Genomic DNA, 14143 nt, shown 5'->3' with positions numbered 1-14143 from the left:
ACCCTTCGACCGGCACCGCCCCCACGTGCTGCGCGCCGCTTCCGCTTTCCGGTCGGAACCTCGGGACAGCTTCCGGCAACCTCACGGCTTCCGTCTGGCCGAACTCTTTGATTGGCTGCACTCTGTTCCGGCCCTCTTGTCTCGCGGCTCCTTGGACGGAAGTTGCGTCACAGACGCGCCAAAAACGAATTTGGAAGTTGACGAGGTCAGCTTGAATAGGTAAAGGCTTTCCCGCGAGGCTGCGAGATGTCGGGGCGGAGCTGAGGCCCCCGAATTGCTCCAACAGATGAGACTCGGCCCCCGTGTGAGGACGTCAGGAGGACTGCAACTGAAGGGACTTGGGCAGGAGTCACCTGAGGAGCTCGAACCTCAGTTTCTTCTTGGCCCCACCTGTCTCCCCCCACCCCTTTCCGGGAGGAGGGGAGAGCCCGGCGGGGCACACCTGCTGCCACCAGGAACCTGCCCAGCTGAGAACCGAAAGAGCTTTGGGACCTCTATTTTTTGCAAGTAAGAACAGCTTGAGGAGACCTAAATGAAGTAGGGTATTTAACGAAGCACAGCAGACCCCCGCCGCGGGTGGCTCCTTTACTCAGTTCTGCAGTCCTATTTCTTGCGTTCGTGTTGGAATTTTTACTAGTTATTCTCACTCTGTTATCTCATTTGGGAAAGATATGGCATGTAGCGTTCTCGAAGGAGCGCTTCGTCTTGGGAGTCTGAAGACGGAGTTTGGAGCTCAGTACTGCCGCCAAACAACTTGAATCTTGATGTTTCTCAGGGCTTCATTTTCCTGACTTGCGATGTGGTCTGGACGATTATCAGTTTTGTCTTGATCTAACATCGTGAACTTATTTGGGTATTAACTTATTTATTAATTAAATCCCTTCAGACAGATTTGGGTATGGTCTTTTGTGAAGAATTGCACTACAGTGTACGGATATATTATTTATTTCTTTTTATCCTTAGGATATGAACTATTTTTAAAAATGGACTTTATTTTTTAGAACAGTTTTAGGTTTTAGAAAAATGGCACGGAAAGTGCAGGGAGTTCCCTTATATTTTCTCTTCCCTCCCCTCAGACCGGTTCCCCTTGTTAACACCCTGCAATATTGTGCTACATTTGTTGCAATAAATGGACCAATATTGATGCGTTATTACTAGCTAAAGTCCAGAGTTTATGTTAGGGTTCTTCACTCTTTCTGTAGTACAATTCCATGGGCTTTGACAAATGCATAATGTCATATATCCACCACTGTAATATCATACAGAATCATTTCACTGCCCTAAGAATGCCCTGTGCTCCACCCATATGAGTTTTTTTAAAACCCATTTTAAAGGTCACTTATATTTTGAATCTTTGATACTTAGCCAGAACTATCTTTGAGTTAAAAAAAAAAAAGAGTATCTTGCTAGGTACAAAACAAAAAATGTGAAGAGATACTAGCAAAAAAAGGAGTATGATATATTAACAAATATGGATATGTTATTTAAAAAACTATTGCATTTCAATGAATTTATCTAAAAACTAAATTAATCAGTATTGACCTGGAAATGATCTTTCTTTTATTGTCTTTTTAAGAAGTTGTTGAGTCCCGGAAACTTAACTTCTTTCTCATTTAACCCTATAGAGAAGAAAGATTGAAACGTGTATGTGCCATGTCCCACTCGTATGCTTCCCCAGAAAGGTCTACATTAGCTGCCTATGTAAGAATATCCTTGTATCTCTGATAAAAGTGGATATGACATGCAGGATTGACTGTATATAAGGGGCTATGATGATGTATTCCTAGTGTCACAGGTCAGGATTATGTTCAGCCAGTGCTGCTGTTTTATATGTGCATTTATAAGTCTAAAACACTACAAACAAGTCATCTCAGTTAATTACTTGTCTTATTTTCATTGCTATAGTAGGAGCTCCTTGCAGACAGGTGCAGTACTTTATTTTTATCCCATGAACATTCAGTATACTTGGTGAAACACGATGGGTATACCTTAAAAAGAGATGGGACCACTTGCAATGACATGGATAGAGCTAGAGAGTTTAATGCTAAGGAAAATAGGTCAGTCAGAGAAAGACAAATACCATATGATTTCCCTCATATGTGGAATTTAAGAAACAAATGAGCAAAGGGGGGATAAAGAAAGAGACAAACCCAGAAACAGACTCATAATAACTATAGAGAACAAACTGATGGTTACTAGAGGGAGGTGGGTGGGGGTGGGTGGGTGAAATAGGTGATGATGGGGATTAAGGATGCACTTGTTGTGGTGAGCACCAGGGTTGTATGGAAGTATTGGATCACTATGTGGTACATCTGAAACATATTACACTGCCTGTTAACTAACTGGAATTTAAATAAAAACTTAAAAAAAAAGAGAGAGATGGGAATTAGAAGGGTAACTGCGGAGTGTTTGAGGCTACATCTCCTATTACCATAGTGTACACTGTTGCAGGCCTGTTTGCTAATCTCAAACTAGAATACATTAATTTTCTCTTATTAACTATGTTACATTCTTATCGCTATTTTCACTGTAATCTTGATGAAGATCTTGGTCTTTTAGAAAATATGAATGGAGACTATAGAGGCAGAGGATTTGGACGAGGAAGATTTCAAAGCTGGAAAAGAGGAAGAGGTGGTGGGAGCTTCACAGGAAAATGGAGAGAGAGAGAACGCAGACCTGACCTGAATAAAACCATGAGAAAACATCCTTCTGGTAGGGGAGGACAAGGATTGTTCAATTTTTTTTCCTCCACAGAGGAAACTATGCCTGTCCTACAAAGCAGTTTAACTTAAATTTCACTCTTAATTTGATGTTACTCCTTAAAGTAGTATTCAAACATTAAGATCCAAAATTTTTACTGAAATCTCTAACTTAACCTGTAACTACTAATATCATGTCAGCTTCTCAATCCTGGAAGGAGAAGCAAGTTGGAAAAAAAATGTTCTATTTCTCCTGACCTACTGCTTGCTTTGATAGCACATATACTATTTCTGCTGACCTAGTATTCTGGGTTTTTTTTGGTTTTGTTTTTTGTTTTCAGAACAAACCTCACAGACTTTGCTACTACAATCAACATTGGATCAGTTAATACCATATAAAGGCTGGAAGCTTTATTTCTCTGAAGGTAGAGTTGAAAGTACAGAAAGTACCATAAATTCTATTTTCTTAATTTGTCTTTGGATGTTACATCTCATATTACTATCATTTGGCTTACTGATAGATGCCACCTTCTTTAATTTTAGTTCACCCAAACAATTAAATCATGTTTGTTTCAAGAATATTTTAGGTTTTATATCAGGAAAGGAGAAACCTCACTAGGTATTTCAAAAAGGGGATTTAATACAGGGAATTAAAATATACAGATGGAAGTCTAAAAGAGCAAAAGGGAAACAGTGAGGTAAGCCCCCAGATAGTAATAACTTCTGGAAGCACCAACCGTCCTTATGGCTGAGGGTACAAAAGGTACGAAGTTCTGAAGTGGCCAGGACCTGGGAATTCAAAGGAAGGGCTGTTGCTTCAGCCACTGAGGAGTACCCTACAAAGCTGTGCTTGGACCTCTGAAGGGTGCCCTTCACACCTGTGCTCGACCACTGCAGTGAATGAAGCTGCTTGTTGCTGATAACTCTGGTGGGACGATTACACAGTTGATGCTCAGAGCTGGAGGCTGGAACTATAGCTACTTTCTCCAGCTGAAAAGAATTAGAAACAATAAAATCCTTCTTTCTTGCCACCTTCCAGTCTTTAAAGTGTCTGCAATTCGCAGAACCTAGAGGGAGTCTGGGAAATGCACTGTGCAGATCTCGATCATAGCATCACAGAGCAGAAAATAGAGGGGTGGGCTTGGAACTGAGAGACCACCAACACACGTTTGTGTAAAAACACACTTAAGGAATCTCCCCTTTTATAATCAAGAACATCAGCTAGCATCATACACTTTTCTTTATAGGTTTGGAGACTAGTCTTTTCTGCATTCTTTTTTTTTTTAAATTTTATTTATTTATTTGACAGACACAGCGAGAGAGTGAACACAAGCAGGGGGAGTGGGAGAGGGAGAAGCAGGCTTCCTGCTGAGCAGGGAGCCCAATGCAGGGCTGGAGCCCAATGCAGGGCTCGATCCCAGGACCCTGGGATCATGACCTGAGCTGAAGGCAGATGCTTAACAACTGAGTCACTCAGGCGCCCCTCTTTTCTGCATTCTTAACAGTTTCTATGTTATGTCTTTTATTATGGATTATATGTGCATATATATCTGTGGGTTATTTTCCCACTAGATTGTGTACTTCTTTAAGAGGGCAAAGACCTTGCCCCATATCAGGAACTCAGTATTCATTTGGTGAATGAATAAAGTGCTTTACAAATGTTTTCTGTATTGAGTCTGTTTTTTTCTGTTATATACACAGATGTGTTTCATAGCTGATGGGTCTTTTGCTGCTTTAGGATGCATTAGCTACCAGCCACCTGCAATATGTCCTTAGCGGTTAGCCCAGAGCACTAGAAGTGATCTTTAGACTGTTCCTAAAGATGGAGTTCAGGAGATACCTCAGGTTTATATCATCTATACTTCCAAACTGCTTCACGGTATTATTTCTCTGCGGGAGACCAATTTGAAAATGTTATAGAACTTCTAATATAAAGGTTTTAGGACGAGAGTGAAGTAGTGGTCTGTCTCCCCTCATTTCAGGATGTGGCAATATGGACTAGTAGAATTTATTTTGCAAAGACTGATTGTCTTTAGCTCTGTTTCTGAATAATTTATTTAGTTCATGTGTCTAGTTTGGCTTTATTATAATTTTCATTTTAAGCTTTATTATGTAAGCTATTTGAACTACTAGGTCCTATTAAATGTCAAAGGTTCAGTACTGAGATTCCCAGATATTGGTGCTTTTAGAGAGAGTCACTTCCTGGGGCGCCTGGGTGGCTCAGATGGTTAAGCATCTGCCTTCGGCTCGGGTCATGATCCCAGGGTCCTGGGATCGAGCCCCACATCTGGCTCCTGACTCAGCGGGGAGCCTGCTTCTCCCTCTGCCTCTCCCCCTGCTCGTGCTCTCTCTCTGTCTCTCTGTATCTCCGTGTCTCGAATGAATAAATAAAATCTTTAAAAAAAAAAGTCACTTCCTATTTGCATTTAAGATTATGCAGACCTAAACTTGTTTTAGAATCTTAACTATTCACTCAGTACTTACCTATATACTTATGTAAATGTAATCAGAATGCAAAGTAATTGGAAAAAGTCGTCTACCATGTATACAGTGTTTCTTGCATCTCATGAAAAATATGTCTCTACACGTGATTATTAGTGCTAATGCCATTTTGTTGGATTAGTTTACAGCAGTAGCTCTCCTTTCATTCGGAAGATTCAAGCATTTGAAAATTTTTTCACGAGGCGTATTGATTTATATGATAAGGTAAGATTCCTGTACAACAAAGCTACTAATCCACCTTTATGTGTTGTCTTCTAGAACAGTATATTTGAGGTGCTAGTGATCAGTAGATGCTGCAGCCAGACAGCCTTGATCCAGATCCCACCTTTGCCACTTAGCTGCAGTATGGATTTTAGTGTATTACTTATGTTCTTTGTACCTTGGTTTTCTCATGTATAAGTTGGGCATAATAGTATTAATACCACCAAGGGTTGTTAAGAGGCATAAGTAAGTTAATATATTTTAAATACTTTAAGTGGTACAAAACTTACTGTACTTACTCATTGTTATCACCATATAAACATATGCTTTTTCAAAGTGTGTTATGGAATGTTTAGTTATGATAGTTGACTCCAGGAAAGCCATCATTGTTTTCATGCCTTGAAATTTTATAGGATGAAATAGAAAGAAAGGGAAGTATTTTGGTGGATTTTAAAGAACTGACAGAAGACGATGAAATGGCTGACTTCGTACCAAACATAGCAAATGAGTTGAGGGATGCACCTGAGAAAACCTTGGCTTGCATGGGTTTGGCAATACATCAGGTAAAGACTTCTCTTGTGCAGACTCTGTCAAAATTTTAAAGGAAGATTTTACAGTAACAGTACCTTCTCAAAAAGATACTTAGTTTTTAACCAACAGACATTGGCTAGAACTGAAAGTTTGCACTCCTGTCCTAAAAAATACCATTCATTCTGTATACAACAGCTTATCTAAATGTGACATTTATTTTAATTTATTTGAATTAGTTTAGTCTATTGAAGATAATACAGAAATTAAAGAGCTCCTTGGAAACAATCTCATAGGGAAGATAAGACAAGGATCATGTTATCAGTTACGAACTTGGAAAGCAACCTCAGATTTAAGTTCTTTGACATGAGGCAAGTCACTTACTCTCCCTGAGTGTCCCCATATATAAGCTGAAAATAATATGTGCTGTGCCTGCCTGACTTTTTCTCAGGGTCAGTTGACAAAATGTATGTGAAAGTATTTCGGCTGGCAAAGGGGTAAATGCTTCAAGGTAAAGAGTAATACATCTCAGAACAGGCACAATAAAGTACTGACTGCATTCAGAGATAAAGATAAGACCCTCAGCAATTGGAGAGGAATGGGGAAAGCTCAGAGGAAGCCTTTGTAGAGATGGTAGAGTTATGATGGGTCTTAAAGGGGTACTGAGAACTGCACATAGAGCAGAGGAGGTAATGGTAGCCAGGCGCAAGGAATCGTTCATTACAAAGATGTGTACACTGCTGGTACTGGAGACTGGAAACCTTGGTGTTGTCTTCAGACTCCTCTCATTAGTTCTTTGTATCCAAGTCACTGCATTCTTTCATTTCTATTTCTAAAATATCTCTTAAATCCACCTCTTTTCACCTTTACTGCATCAGTCTTAAACCTTCGGTATGTTTCCTAAATTGTTGCTACTATTGCTATACATGGTAAAATATGATCTGTCTTTGGAAACTGCAGCAAAGTGAAATCTAAATCCTTTCTGTGGTGTTGAAGGCCTTCCATGATCTGGTTCACCTTCCTCCCCACTTTCACTCACTACCATTCAGCTAAGCTGAGCTCTCCCCAGGATTCTTTCAATAGTCCGATCTCTTGCACATGCTATTCCTTAACCATGGAATGCCCCTTGCATTGCATATCCAAAATTGGGGGGGGGGGCTGACACTATTATCTCTCCATGAAACCTTTCTCGTGACCTTTTTTCAGAACTTGCATAGTATTTTGTCTCTAAATCTTTATGGTCTTTATAACAATTGTAGCTATATATGTGGATGTTATTTTCACTCTTAGGTTGTCAGCATACTGCTTTGTGTACAAGAGGTTATTAAATATTTATTTAATGTCAAATGCCAAGGGGGTGGGTATTGGGTATTTCAAAAGTCATTTTTATTTTATCTTAATAAATCACTGAATATGGAGAAATAGAAAATATGTTTGCACCAGGGCCTGTCCAGGAGGTAATAGCTTTGAAGATTACTGTAAGGACTTTTACTATTAAGCTTATTTTGGACAGAAAGTAGTAGATAGGGATGCTGGAGTTTTCCAGGCCAGGGATCACAAAATCCCAGGTAAAACAATCCACTATAAAATAAGTAGTCACAATTAAATACCAAAATTTTAAAGGGCTGTTAGAGTTCTGTTAATATTCTGCTTTGAACTATTTATATTCATAAACTTCATATTTTCTATGAAAGAGTTCTGCTTCAAGAGGATGTTTTGTTTTCCAGCTTTTAAGTAAATACCTGTCCTGTTTAGGTATTAACTAGGGACCTTGAAAGGCATGCAGCTGAATTACAAGCCCAAGAAGGATTGTCTAGGGATGGGGAAACAATGGTAAATGTACCACACATTCATGCAAGGTGAGGATTTGCTGGTATTAAAGTATTATTTAGAACCTGGCATTTAAGACTGTTTAAGAATGAGAACCTCGGGGTGCCTGGGTGGTTCAGTCGTTAAGTGTCTGCCTTCAGCTCAGGTCATGATCCCAGGGTCCTGGGAACGAGCCCCATATCGGGCTCCCTTCTTGGCGGGAAACCTGCTTCTCCCTCTCCCACTCCTCCTGCTTGTATTCCTTCTCTCACTGTGTCTCTCTCTGTCAAATAAATAAAATCTTAAAAAAAAAATGAGAACCTCATTTTATAAAGCCAAAGAAATCAATAAAAAAGGGTATGCATTCTTTGCCATCTCATTGGTTGTAACACCCAAGTGAACCCACTGAGAAATCTTCAAAGAGATCATGACAAAAATAAACTTCTCCTGCCTAAATAATGTGATTTCCCAACCTTCACATTTTTGTAAACATTTATTTTGGGTGTATACTTATAAAGTCCTTGCTATTTAAATTGATGCTTTATGTAATATACTAAGTGGTATGATTATACTTTGTTAAAATTACTAGGTTTCTATTAGATATAGAACAAATGGAATTTTGTTTTTCTTTAATTCATCTTTAAGATTTTAAATTTTCATTAGAAATCATCAGGGTTTTGTTTTTCTTTTCCAGAATTTATGGAAGACATTGTGTAATAGTTCTTGAAAAAGAAGTTAGAAACTGAAAAATCACTTTTTTTGTTGCCAAAATTTTTCTGTTGGCATTATTTTTTTCCTTTTCTCTTTCAGAGAACAGCCTAATGAAATAAGAAAAGGGAAGGTTTAGCATTTTTTAATTTTTAGGAATGATTTAATTCTTGTGAATTTTCTGATATATAGGGATGATACGGTTGGAGAACTCCAGTTGCTCCTAAAAGGAAGTTGTGAAAATACAGATAATGTCCACTGTTGGTTCATTTGTAAATGCATAGATAAATACATTCTTGTTTTTGTTTTTAGGGTCTATAACTATGAGCCGTTGACACAGCTCAAGAATGTCCGGGCAAATTACTATGGAAAATACATCGCTCTGAGAGGGACAGTGGTTCGTGTCAGTAATATAAAGCCTCTTTGCACCAAGATGGCTTTTCTTTGTGCTGCATGTGGAGAAGTTCAAGGTTTTTCTCTTCCAGATGGAAAATACAATCTTCCCACAAAGGTAATATGTTCTTTAACTAAATTATTTATCTTGGCAAAGAAGGCAAATCAGTTTACAAAAAACATTTCCCAGTGTTTCTGAACACAGAGCTTATTTTTATTTTTAATTTTCAGTTTTTAAATTATGAAATACTTCAGGGTATAGAAAATAAAGAAATAAAACATTTCTCTAATCACCACCCAGAATTTACATTTTGCCAGTTCCAGATATATTTTTAAAGATAAAATATTACTGGGAGGGATGGGGTGGCTGGGTGATAGACATTGGGGAGGGTATGTGCTATGGTGAGTGCTGTGAATTGTGCAAGACTGTTGAATCACAGATCCATACTTCTGAAACAAATAATGCAATATATGTTAAGAAAAAAAAAAGAAGATAGCAGGAGGGGAAGAATGAAGGGGAGTAAGTCGGAGGGGGAGACGAACCATGAAAGACAATGGACTCTGAAAAACAAACAGGGTTCTAGAGGGGAGGGGGGTGGGGGGATGGGTTAGCCTGTGATGGGTATTAAAGAGGGCACATTCTGCGTGGAGCACTGGGTGTTATGCACAAACAATGAATCATGGAGCACTACATCAAAAACTAATGATGTAATGTATGGTGATTAACATAACAATAAAAAATTAAAAAAAATAAAGATATAAAATATTACTGATGTGATTAGTGTTTCTTTTGTACCCCCTTGCTTGCACCATTCCCAGAGATAATCATTATTCTGAAGTTAATGTGTATTCTTTCTATTCATATTTTTATATTTTGACTTAATAGATATACACACCGAGTTTTCTTTCCTTTATTCTGCTGTTTGAAAGTGATGTGTTCTTTTTTTCTTTATTAACTTTTTTTAGACTATAGATCTTAAAGCCATAGAAAAGTGGAGAGAATATTTGTATACCCACCATTATGGTTGACAAATATTAATATTTTGTGATTTTAGCTTAATTTTTTAAACATAAGATATTAAGTATTAGAATTAAAGTTGAAGTCTCTTTGTTGCCCTCCCTTGTTCCACTCACTTTTTTCCTTCCTCAGAGGTAGCCACTCTTCTGAAATTGGCATGTATTCTTCCATTCTGCATTCTCAAACCTGACTATATGTGTAGGGTTTGTTTTGTGTGTGTTTTTACATAAATGGTGTACTGAGTGTAACATTTCTGCAAACTTTTTTTTTCACTTGGTTATTTTGCACTTTATCTATCTTAATACATATCTAAATTTTTCACCTTTACCATTGTAGAGTACTCCGTTGAATGAATAGTCACTATTTATCCATTCTCCTGGTGGACATTTGTGTTGTTTCCAGTTTTTTACAGTTATATGATGCTGCAGAGAACATTCTTGCAAGTGTCTCCTTAGCAGAGGAATTTCTCAATTGTAGGATATACTTATTGTTAAGTATTAGATGTTGTAAAACGACTTTCCAGAGTGTTGGTCCCAGCTTACACCTCTGTTGGTAGTGTTAAACAATGACCATTGCCCTGTATTCTCATTTACACTTGGTATTGTAAGACTTTTTAAGTTTTGCCAGTCTGATTGGTATAAATGGTATTTATACCAATTTCTGTTGTAGTTGAACATCTTTTCACATCCTTATTGGCCATTCAATTTCCTATATTGAATTTTCTGTTTAAATCTTATTTTTCTGTTTGTACTATTGATAGGAGTTCTTTATGAATTCTAGATACTAATCATTGATTATATATATTACAGATATCTTCTCCCAGTATTTGCTTTATCTTTTAACTTTGTGGTATATTTTTTGTTCTCTAGTTTTACATTTTGACATGGTTAAATTGATCAGTTTTTTTCCCTTGTGACTTTTATGTTTTATGCCCTGCTTAAAAAGCCTTCTTCACTTGAGCGTTATAAACATATCTCTTACATTTTCTTTTAATACTCTTGTTTCATTTTTATATTTAGATTTTTGTCCATCAGGAATTTAATCTTGGGAATGGCCTAAAGCTAAGGATCTAATTTATTCTTTTAAGTGAAAAGCCAGTTGTCACCATTTATTAATTAAGCCCTGTATTCCTACTGACGTGTATTGTTTCCTCTATGGTACACTGTCCTGTAGACATGTGAGTCCATTTCATTTCACTGGTCCTGTACCAGCTCTATACAATTCTATTTACACTGATCTCATTAAAATTTTTGATAAGGCAGGGATACTTACCATATCTGTTCTTTTCCAGAGTTGCCTTTACCATCCTTGGACTTGAATAAATTTTACACTGACTACATTTTTACACAAATTGAAATTTGTAAGGTTCCCTTCTCTTACAAGAAGAATAGGGTGTGTGAGTTTGGCTATTGGTTCTGAATAATCAGTGGTGTTGGTAAATGAGTGTCATCTACTGTTTGTCTGGGGTTAGGGTTCAGGCTCTGCCTTTAGTTCAGAGGCCAGAATTTTGATCCTGACTTGCTGGATATTTTCTTTAAACTGTATTTGGTCAAGGTATTTCCATGCCCTCTAATATAGTGGGTAGTAATGCTGACTGTAAGATGAGCACTAATGTGAAGAGGTTCTGCATGTGTCTGAACTTCCATGAATTGAAATGACCAAAAAGATGGTTGTTCAGGAGATCCGTGTTTTAGTCATTACTGTATAACAAATCACCCTAAAACTTAGTGGCTCAAAATAACAACAGTCACTTCATTATTTCTCATGGTTTCTGTTAGTCCGAAGTATGGAAGAACTGCTTGGCCAGGTAGTTCTGCATGTAGGTCTCTTAGGGAATTGTAGTCAAGTGGTGAATAGAGCTGAACAGCAAGAGGCTGGAGTGGTTGGGGGCTGACTGGGCATCTCTCCTCCTGTCTCTCTGGGCTGGTTTTGGCTTCTTGTACACAGTATGGCAGCTCAGGATACTCAGTCTGCTCACATGGCTGCTGAGAGCTTCAAGAAACAGGTCCAGCTCTCAGGAAAAAAATGGCTTTCCTCTTTTGAGCTAGCCTCAGAAATCAGGTGTCATCACTTCTGTTGGTTACAAAGTGAGTCATAAGCCTGTCCAGATCCCAGGAGAGGGAAATTAGACTCTATCTCTTGATGAGGAAGTGGGAAGGTTCTAGAAAGGGTCATGAGGAGATACTGTTGCAACCATATTTGGAAAATACAGTCGGGCACAATCTCTGAATTTATAAATGCATCTTGAGGTCCAAATAGGAAAGAAGGGACTTTTAAATACTTGAACACAACTCACTTGCTTGTTGAGGGTTGTCTCTGTGGTACAATAAATATTACACAAACAGTGCAAAAGGAAGTGAGATAGGAGAGCTGAGGATTAAAGGAGACCCAGGAAGACTTTGGAAAAGGGGAGATTTGGGGCTGGATATGTGGGATTGGATGCAAGAGGGCATGCAAGGATCAGGAGACTGCACAAAGGAAGGAATATGTGCTCAGTGTGAGAGGCTTGTGAGGAGCCTTACACACCCACGGCTGAAAGAATAAGAGCAGTAATCGAGAGGGACCAGCTGAAAAATGCTTCAAAAGCTTGTAATACAGAATTGATGCAGATGGAAATAGAAACTCATTAAGCTCATAGTGCGTTTTACTACACCACCATTCTGGGACCAACTTAAAACAGTATTAAATGAAGCATTTTAACTTGCATTTTCCTGAGATGTGATTGTAGTTTATCAAAATCTGGATGTGAATTAATCTTATTGCAGTGTCCTGTGCCCACATGTCGAGGGAGGTCGTTCACTGCTCTCCGAAGCTCTCCTCTCACGGTTACGATGGACTGGCAGTCAATCAAGTAAGCAATCAGACTATAAATAAAACACAGATTTTAGATCTTTCATACTGCCAAGTAAATCTATAATATTCCTTTATTATACTGAGTCTTTTCTGTAGACAGTGATAAATTATAGAATAAAGGGTTTATTTGATTAAGAGTTTATGTGGTGAAATGATAATTGTCTTTATTTGAAATTTGTTCTATATCAGATTCCAGAAAGGATTTTAAGTATAAGTGTCATGTTCTTTTGCTACTGAGGAATAGTTCATTTTATTTCTCACTTTTATGTGATTCATTGAACTGGATATAGACCAAGAAAGCTGTATGATTTTCTTTCCATAAGCTGTGATAGAAATGTTGTTTAGAAGTTTTAAAATAAAGAATACCTTAGAAATGGGCATGTTCCAGTTCATGTTCTCACTATCTATGAGGCATTTTACTATAGGTTTCTTTTTTTAAAAGCTGTTTCTTGCAGGTCATAGGGTTTTGTGTGTGTGTGTTTAACCCAACAATTTATTCCATTTTATCTGGCTGTAGTCCCATAACTCATCCCTGAATATAAAATAATGGGTAGTTTTAAAGTCAGAGTGCTACCCAAGAAATCTGGCTAAAACAGGAGATGGTCTTTAAAAAACTAAGAACCTAGAGAAAAAGTGAGATGGATTGCTACCAAGCCCTGTCCTAGCTTCACTTCCTTTGGTTCTGTAAAGACTAAGACCAACATATATAATAATTGTACACTATGCTGAGATCTTCTCAAACTCTCCATTTTATAAAAGAAGAAATGTTTGAGACTTTTTTTACATTTTATTTTTTTTAAATTTTAATTCCAGCAAAGATAACGTGAAGTGTTATATTAGTTTCAGTTGTACAATATAGTGATTGCTCAGTGCTCCTCACAATAAGTGTACTCTTAATCCCCTTCACCTGTTTCACCCATATCCCACCCACGTCCCATCTGGTAATCAACAGTTTGTTCTGTATAGGTAAGAGTCTGTTTCATGGTTTGTTTCTCTTTTTTTTTCCCCCTTTGGTCATGTGTTTTGTTTCTTAAATTCCACATATGAGTGAAAAATCATATGGTATTTGTGGCTCTGATTGGCTTATGTCATTTAGCATTATACCGTATAACTCCATGTTGTTGCAAATGGCAAGATTTCATTCTTTTTTAGGGTTGTGTTAAGACTCTTGAGCATGGTCTTGTGCCGTTTTAGCGCACAAGAGTGTACAAAGAAGGTCCGTAGGACTTTCACCACTGACAGTGGTGATGAGGGCCTCAGAGGAGCTGTACAGTTCACAATAGGATAGGTGCAACAGAAGGTCCAGGGTAATTCATTTATTTGTACAAAATCTCTTTGTTTTCTGGTAAAAATAGCAGACAAGAAAACAGGCTTTAATATTTTAATTGGATTTGAATGATGATCTCTTGATATTAGGAGATCAAACTTAGAA

General features: G+C 37.9%; 1 protein-coding gene and 1 long non-coding RNA gene across 3 annotated transcripts in view; one reads left to right on the top strand and one right to left on the bottom strand.

Moving 5' to 3' along the window:
* Positions 1–205: 205 nt before the first annotated feature.
* Positions 206–14143, top strand: part of MCM8 (minichromosome maintenance 8 homologous recombination repair factor) — a 41380-nt gene continuing 27442 nt past the window's right edge. The window contains exons 1-8 of the mRNA XM_028113000.1: positions 206–507; positions 2560–2712; positions 3041–3124; positions 5323–5405; positions 5816–5965; positions 7686–7789; positions 8760–8958; positions 12624–12709. Of these exons, the coding sequence (XP_027968801.1) occupies positions 2565–2712; positions 3041–3124; positions 5323–5405; positions 5816–5965; positions 7686–7789; positions 8760–8958; positions 12624–12709 (854 nt within the window). The 5' untranslated portion in view covers positions 206–507; positions 2560–2564. The remainder of the gene's footprint in view (positions 508–2559; positions 2713–3040; positions 3125–5322; positions 5406–5815; positions 5966–7685; positions 7790–8759; positions 8959–12623; positions 12710–14143) is intronic.
* LOC114216421 (uncharacterized) overlaps positions 9033–14143 on the bottom strand; it is a 45838-nt gene continuing 40727 nt past the window's right edge. For both annotated transcript variants that reach the window (XR_015768983.1, XR_015768984.1), the window contains one exon: positions 9033–12722. This is a non-coding gene — a long non-coding RNA (uncharacterized LOC114216421). The remainder of the gene's footprint in view (positions 12723–14143) is intronic.

This window comes from Eumetopias jubatus, unplaced genomic scaffold (assembly GCF_037043125.1).
Source record: "Eumetopias jubatus isolate StellerSeaLion01/CBP00866 unplaced genomic scaffold, mEumJub1_p1.0 scaffold_9, whole genome shotgun sequence".
NCBI classification, from domain to species: Eukaryota; Metazoa; Chordata; class Mammalia; order Carnivora; family Otariidae; genus Eumetopias; species Eumetopias jubatus.
This window is presented reverse-complemented; position numbering and strand designations above follow the sequence as displayed.